Source organism: Lampetra fluviatilis, chromosome 2 (assembly GCF_964198595.1).
Source record: "Lampetra fluviatilis chromosome 2, kcLamFluv1.1, whole genome shotgun sequence".
NCBI lineage: Eukaryota > Metazoa > Chordata > Hyperoartia > Petromyzontiformes > Petromyzontidae > Lampetra > Lampetra fluviatilis.
Genome location: NC_136276.1, coordinates 11031235 through 11039204, shown reverse-complemented (window position 1 = coordinate 11039204; position 7970 = coordinate 11031235). Strand labels below are relative to the sequence as shown.

General features: G+C 42.6%; 2 protein-coding genes across 2 annotated transcripts in view; one reads left to right on the top strand and one right to left on the bottom strand.

Annotated features, from left to right (window-relative positions):
* Positions 1-260: 260 nt before the first annotated feature.
* ERMN (ermin) lies at positions 261-3908 on the bottom strand. Its single transcript, XM_078869130.1, has 3 exons — positions 3584-3908; positions 3193-3469; positions 261-1192 (listed from the first exon to the last, which is right to left on the bottom strand). Exons 2-3 carry the CDS (start codon positions 3464-3466, stop codon positions 852-854), a joined length of 615 nt encoding a protein of 204 aa, XP_078725256.1. The 5' UTR covers positions 3467-3469; positions 3584-3908; the 3' UTR covers positions 261-851.
* Positions 3418-7970, top strand: part of LOC144942316 (sugar transporter SWEET1-like) — a 31691-nt gene continuing 27138 nt past the window's right edge. The window contains exons 1-2 of the mRNA XM_078869114.1: positions 3418-3506; positions 5937-5954. The gene's annotated coding sequence lies outside the window, so the exon portion shown is untranslated. The remainder of the gene's footprint in view (positions 3507-5936; positions 5955-7970) is intronic.

Genomic DNA, 7970 nt, shown 5'->3' with positions numbered 1-7970 from the left:
TAGCTTGGGGAGGTACTCTTTGGTTTTTTCGGTAAATTCACGTAGGTAAAAAATTAAAAGAAATTAAATCACGACGTTTCGGGCGCAACACAAGCATCCTTCTTCAGGTGGGGACAACTTAGCGAAAGTACACAGCTTGGGGAGGGCCATAATGCAGCGGTGGATTGATCATGAATCGCGATAACGGTATGCAGTGTGGTGCATGTTATTAAATCCCACAATAGGAAGCAACTTCACTGTTTTTCTTTTTAAAGCACATTTTTATTTTGTTCATTTTAAACACATCACAGAAAAACAACACAACAATTATGTTATTAAAATAACACAAACTAACACATTTGAAACACCAAATATTGTCTTCTATGTAAAACGTTATCTTGTAGTAGGCCTACCATCCAGATGTAATCATCATCTCATAAATGTTTTTGTTTGTAGATGATTAAAATATGATAATCTAAAAGAGGCACTATAGAAATGTAGAACAGATTCATATGTTCTTTACATCAATATATCAGTTGATAGAAGCATATTTATCCACAAACATCTTGGAATATATTCATTTAATAACACATCCATTCTACTAAATACTCTGGTGCCTTGTTGCAAATGCATTATATATCTCATTCTTCCACTTTCCATTGCAAAGTACAGTTAGCGGCGGTCACTAATCAGCTCAAATTCCTGTGAAATTGGCATAATCTTAAAATTTTCACACTTCTTAAAAAAAAATCCAATCTTGGCAAAAAATTTTTTTTTCAAAGTAAACATCTTTGCGGCAATTCACCAGTGCTTAGCTCACTAGCTACACAGTTGGAAACACAACTTAATTCTACTGCAGCGTGCTCACGACGCTAGTTGGTGTACATCATGGACTCAAACTCATCGATGCGCTGTCGGGTGTTGCCCTTGCGGATGTTCCTGTAGGAGACGGTGTTGTACATGTTGTACGAGCACTTGGCCACGTCTCTCCGTCGAGCCTCGACTGGAAACCCAATGGATGGGCTGCGGGGCTTTGCTGTAGGCGGCACCGCATCTGGCGCATAGTCGGCACGGTTGGCATCGCTGGGAGAATCGCACTGCGGTGGCACCACCTCCTCCTCCTCCGCTTGCACGGAGACTGATTGATCTGAACTGGGGCTCTCTTCTGCCTCAGTGGTCTCCCCTTCACCTGTTTCCACAGCAACCGCCTGATCTGGTAGGTGACCACGGTAAATGTTATGACTTGCGTTATTGAACACAATGATTCACCACTGCTAAACTATACCAAAAACCCACACATGTCAATCCACTGCTACGAGAGGGCCTCCCCACGCCATGCAGGCCGTGGGGGGGTCACTTACTTTCAACTTCACTTCCCTCGCCAGTGCGGGTTGACCAAGGTGGGGCGCACGCAATCACAGTACAAACGATGGATTTGTATGCACTCCCCTCTGCTGTCCACCACTATCACAGCCTCGCAGCTGCCTATGACAACCTGGTATCCATAGCAAACAAACTAACCAGGCTGAACCCTGCAGAGCTGGCCATATGACGGGTGCATTTTGGGGATGTTTTCACAGCATGTGACCGAGTAACTGATGCAAATTCTAATAATGATCTGTAATGGCAGGAAAATGTATATTTGGCATAAATATAGTTGAGTCAATGTTTCAATTTGGGCCCCCACAACTTACAGCCCAAGAGGTTGGTTTCACTTGTGGGGGCAGTGTCAGCCAAAGTTTGTAATTTTCCAATGCGAAACACTTAAAAGTATTTGTCATCAAATCAGTGAACCAAGAAATTTGCCTCCCGTGCAGAGCATTGCTAAAGCTAATAGCGGATGATGTTCGAATATTATAGAGCAATGCTGTGACAATGTGAAGGGTCTTGGAATAACATATATGTCCTGTATGAACTGGTTGGGGATTGTCAGTGTCAGTGGCTGTGCACTATCAGAGGTTGCAATTTGGATCACAGACATAAAGCCAAGGACAAAAGAGTCAACATCACAAATGGAAGATGGATTTTGAGTTGCTCTGTTCGAAAACGGATTACCTTCCTCTGAAAGAGAGTGTACACGCGAGGTTGTTAGATGAAGAAAAAAAAACATGATAATGAACACCCCTTCGTCAATACACTGCTGGATGAAGGCCCCCTCTCAATCGTGGGATTTGTTTGGCTGTACGTCATCGTGGGCGTGTTAGTGAAGTGGATGACCCGGACCAAGTCAGATTTTAGTCAGCGTTGATATTAGCCATGGCGGGGAATTGAACTCATGTCACTGGGTTCATTGTATGACACGTTAACTACTGCATCATCACTCCACCATGGATTAATATGTACGTTCATGCATTAATTATTAACAAATTTCAGTGATACCATATCGATGAAAAATATGTATATGGGGTTACTGAGCCTTTGTTCACGCTGACACTTTTCATTTGAAAATATCCAAAAATGTATATTTAGACTTCGATATTCATGTAATTTTCATCAGAAGGTTTTAAAACCACACACTCTTTTCTGATTATAATTGTACTCCATTGTTCACACTGAGTCGCAGGTGATGGTAATTGATCTGAACTCAGATAAAGATTCTAGCTCTTTTAATTACACGATATATCAAGGAACGGCAACTAAAAACAAACAGAAATCTGACACAGTATGCGTCAAAGCATATGTGTGTGTAAAGCATGGAGCATAACATGTCATTTTCAGTAAAATCATTAAGTTGCCCCCTGGATATATGACAGGAATTTGCGGTGTGTTGGGAATTGAGTCTTATATACATAGACAAATATAATATAACCAGTCCTCCAGCATACATCAGTTGAATGCTGTACAAATCTTATCGGACAAGTGTCATTTATGGTGTGTGTATTGTGACAAATCAACAAAATTGTAAATCTAATCAGCTGCGTTCCAGTTTCAGACACTGCATGACTTTAATCCAAACAATTGTTTGTTTCTTTTGCAATGAAAACTATCCGTTTATTTATTTAAGTTTTTGGTAATTGGGTCACGCTGTCTTTCCGACAGACCTGTTCTTCACCTGAGGACGGCTGCTTGCGTTGTGGCCGAAACGTCGTGAGAATTATTTTTTATATATGTTTTATTTTTATTATTTTATTATTTCCCTTCTACGCGACTTTACCGAAAGAGCCAAGAAGATGGGTCACGTTGCTTACGCATAGAGAAAGCTAAACGCCTTACCTGCTTGTTCGGACCGAGGCGGAATGCTTGCCGGCTCGTCTGCATGCGTTTTCTCGCCGTCAGCTTCACGTTTGTCTCCCTGCCGAGCTTCCTCCGTCTGACTGACACCATTCTCCGGAGTGCAGCTGTCGAGCGGCGATGACTCCTCACAGACATCCTCTCCCATCTCTTCTCTCCCCTCCATCAGTGAGCCTTTGCCGTCCTGCGAGCTGCCATTGGTGGAGGTGATGATCGCGTCTGCGTCTTTCGCCTCTGCTGCATTATTCGCTGCCATGTCCTGTGATTGACGTACAGACGGAGAAATACGACTCAGGGTAACAAGTCACCTACCTTGCCACAGTAGTAAAAACAAAGCAGGAATATTCACTTTGTTTTTCTCTGATTCACTTACTATTTCGATGCACTTCGTCCTGGGCGCTTGGATGGTCGCTTAGCAAGGAGTATAACTCAGGGAGGTTGGTGGTGGGGGGAGGGGGGGTTGTGCTTTTTTAAACAATTTTTTATAAAATTTATCTAGCGTTGAACTTGATCGGCTATTGAAGCATTGCAGCAGTAATTGTCCGGCTGTTTGGCATTCGGAGTGTCCACTCGAGGGGCCCCGTGTGCCTAAATCAGATGCAAAGATTAGAGCTCAGAGTAATGCGGAAAGCACTTTTTTCTCTCCTGATCACTCTGGCATGGCGCTCTTGAAAATTCATTGAAACGAATCAACGAAATCTCTGGCACTTCAACCCGCGGCTTAGTAATTGAATGCCGTGCTTTGTGGTTGGTGCTTACCGGGGGACACTGGAAAAAAACTGCCTCATATGACTCCTAAGCCTTCTTAAAGGGGTTTGCTATTGTGTCGCTAAGGCGGAGAAACTTGTACCTCGTACACTACATTGCAATCATTTACACACACACACATTCCTCTTGTTTAATACATCAAAAACATAGACACATTCATAAATAATGTATTAATTTGATCTACCACACTCATTTAAGTCTGTCACCGTCATTAATAGTATTACTAATAATGTTAACAGTAATGTTAACAGTTGAGATTGAATGTAGTTTTGACAGAATATTGAAATGTGCGTCAGCATGTGCATTGTGAGGCTGTCTTTTAACAGCTGTAAAAAATGTCTTACGTGGAAAATGTCACAAGTACGCATTGTGGTTATGGTTGTGTTTTGGGAAATCAGCAAAAAGCATGCCTACACTTTGTTAAAACCCGTGTCACCATGGTAATATAATAGGCTTAGTTCATTAAACCTGTCTCTATGGATTGAGCTGCAAACCTCCATTTTATTAAAGTGTAACACTTAACTTCTGATTGAATGTGCACTACCCTTGTTTTTATGATTACCTGTTTAAGAAAACCTATCGTTTTGAAAACACATTTTTTTTATTCATCAGTTGCGCATAATAGATCTCGCTCCTCTTTTGACCAAGGGCGTACTCCAGTTCCAATGGCGTCAAAGATTACTTAATAAATTTTCCCTGTTGCTGTGCAAAGCACTCAGTGCTGAATAGGATTTCCGTGTTCAGTTCCAATGATTTAACTCGCAATTACAGCAACAGGGGCATTGCAAGGGCACAGTCAACCCTGTACAGTCAATAGCTAAGCTTTTTGAGATAGGAGCAATTTAGTGTGCTGTGTTTCACTCTACATATTTCTGATGCGTATTTCCCATACATTTAAAGTGCGTATGTAAGTCAGGTGAGTAGCTTCGTGTTTGCATATTTGGCTTAATAGTGTTATCGTAAGCGCAGTTGCCACTGAGCTAGTTGGTGCCTGTGTTTGATGGTTTGAATCCAGGCAGTGCCTAGCAATGCCATAACGCATTTATCTTTAGGGAAGACTCCGTGGTACCACGAGCAAGGGCATGGTCATCGTGTTAAATGCCTATTCCTTGTATGTTATACGCAACCACACTTATGATTGCTAAAACAATATAAACGTTTACATTGTGTTAAATTTGCTTGATAAAATAAAGATAAGAAAAAACACATTGCCAAAATGTCAATTAAATTAACCCTCAATCCAACACTCAATTTCCCTGGAAGGAAAAGAAAATCCTTCAAGATGATAATACAATGTAAACTTATGGCAGTCGAACCTAAGTAGCTGCTATGTAAAGCTAATTATTTGAAGGTCCTACGCTGGTCATGGTGCACAAGCACAAATAACAAAAACACTCAACATTTGCATCAATAACAGTGCCTTAAAAGGAAAATGTATATGATAGGCGACATATTAGCCAATAACACTTCTCCATAGCACATGAAAAAGGGCCATTACCCAAAAAGTCACCTGCATTTCATGCAATTTTACCCATTTTAAAGCAGTGTCGTTGACGAACATGTTGAGTTTCATCTATTATATAATCTGGAAATATTCCTTGTGAGATAAAATAATTTTACCACAAGAGGGCAGTATTTGCTCAGTGGGCAGGGCCGATAATTTTCAGCGCATGTCGTCCTCGACTTACGAACACATCGACTTACGAACACCCGCACTTACGAATCGGTTTCCTCTTTTTTTTACATCGACTTAAAATGCGAAATCACGCTTGAAAACTGAATTGCGGAACTTTGTCCAGCGGAGCGATGCTCTGTGAAATGTAATGAGTCAACCTCGTGCTGGGAGTGAGTGTTTGTGTGTGCGCTCACGTGTATGCCTTGTGTGTGTGTGTGCACGTGCCCCGTGTGTGTGTTACCGCAATTGTGGTGACTCTTTTGCACCCCTGCCAACAAGCAAGCCAGCATCAGGGCTCAAGGTAAGTGAAAATAAAACAGATTTTCTTCTATTCATGTTACTTTATGTAAATTTTTACTTCTCGTTAAGTAGATGGCCTTGCTGGGGGTTCGGTTCGATGCAGACTTTCACCTGTTTGGGATTGCGGGATCGAGATAAGGCGACATAGAGCTGCTGGCCGTGCGAGAAGACCGCCGTCTGCAGATCAATTCCAACGTAATCGAACGTCTGTCCCTGCGCCTCCGTTGTTCATACAGGGGGCGCGTAGGTTTGCAGCGCCCCCTGCATGAAAACGACGGAAAGTGCAGCGTTCATCACAGATAGATAAAGTTGTGTGCTTATATAATAGTATTTATTATTATTATTCATAAGTTTCACAATGCTTCCCTTTTCTGTTCAACCCTAACTTATTTCATCGCACTGATCGTATGGGCATTTAAATACAGGATATTTTTGTGTTCTAACTTATGAACCGCTCGACTTACGAACGGGTCTCGGGAACAAAACATGTTCGTAAGTAGTGGACGTCTCTTAATTATATGACGTCATGAGAACGGGGGGGGGGGGTTAATTGAATTCGACTGTATTACAATTAGGGTTGGGGTTCAGGCCTAACACGTGGGGTGCGGCATAGGCTCGGACAAATAATTGAACAAATAAGTAATCCATGTGTGAACAGTTTTAACACGTGATCACATAAATGTTATCAGGAGAAAACAAACGTTGCTTTATTTGTATTTTTGCCAAACCAGCAAAACACTGCCATGAAGACAGTCACAAAAATCACGGTTCGGTTCATTTGCCCATGAAGAAAAACGCTCCATTTTAAAGAACTGCATTAATGCATATATATAACTCCAGTCACGCTTTATCCACTGCTGAATGAAGGTCTTGCCCAAGTCAAAGCCATCCATTATGGTCTCGTGATTTCTCATGAAAACGAGTTGATCTCATTGGTGGTCATTCCTTATACATTATTACAATGTTTCATTACGATTTCCAGTCAAGGTGCCTAACGACTCTAATGATCAGTGGGGTGGGGTGGGTCCCTCAACAGCCATTAGGCAGTGGTGCAAATTCCAGACCCCCCTTGACCAATGTATCCGTGAGGTGACGACTGGTGGCTTCCCACAAAGTGGTACTTAATCATTTCTGGAGGTATCATGGTCGAGGTGACCCTCCATCAATTATTGATTACTCAAATGTCCGATTCTCGAATACGAAGGAGACATCACAGCCATAAACTCCCGCTACCCCTGACGCAATTATCTGCCTCAACCACCTCAATGTGAAATTGTAGTTGTTGCTCAACATCAACATCAGCCATACGAACACTGGATTACTATTGCCCTGCGAGTGGATACCTCTACCAACAGCGCCATCTAGCCAACATGAATTATAACGGATTTTAACGTGTTTACTTTCCCCTCACGATTTGGTTCATATAAAAAAGGGCGCAGCTGGGTTATCTTGCTGCGTAAATGTTAGCATTGGAGTGTCCATAAAATGTAAACAACGTTGGCTGTGGAGCTCTGGGCTGATAACAGATGGTAGGATCAGAGTCGGGACCCCAGTCAGCTGTGCCAAAATACAAACCTTGTTGTGGACAAACATGGCTGCACTGGCAGCATGGGAGGACAAACGCCTTCTCAGTCGTGTACAGCTGCCATAGCTGGCCACATCAGGCGGCATTGTGAAAGACCGGCAACGAGCCATGCTCTGAATGTGCACGGTCACCTCATTGGGCTAGCGAGGTGTCACACTGGCGCGTGCGCGTGTGTGTGTCAAGTTGCTCACTAATGCTGCTCGACTGCAGTGGAAAAATGTGTCGACACAGATCTCGATCTTAAATGGGGGCATAACGGCCGGCATCGTCTCCGGTGTGTGTGTGGTGGATGCGCCTTCGTCTGCTCCCAAACGTGTTTGTTGTTGTTGTTAAAACTCAGTTTTTGCGTTGTTGTCGTGGATCATTATGGGTGATACCATACCAGTCGACCTCCGTTCTGTCTCCCACTACAAACACTGTACCGTGTTTTAT

Bases quoted from the DNA above. Each gene is read 5' to 3' on its own strand.
- ERMN (XM_078869130.1), bottom strand. From the start codon at position 3,466: ATGGCAGCGAATAATGCAGCAGAGGCGAAAGACGCAGACGCGATCATC. The intron at 1,193-3,192 runs GTAAGGCGTTTA...GTCACCTACCAG, and splicing joins GCCTCGGTCCGAACAAGCAG to ATCAGGCGGTTGCTGTGGAA.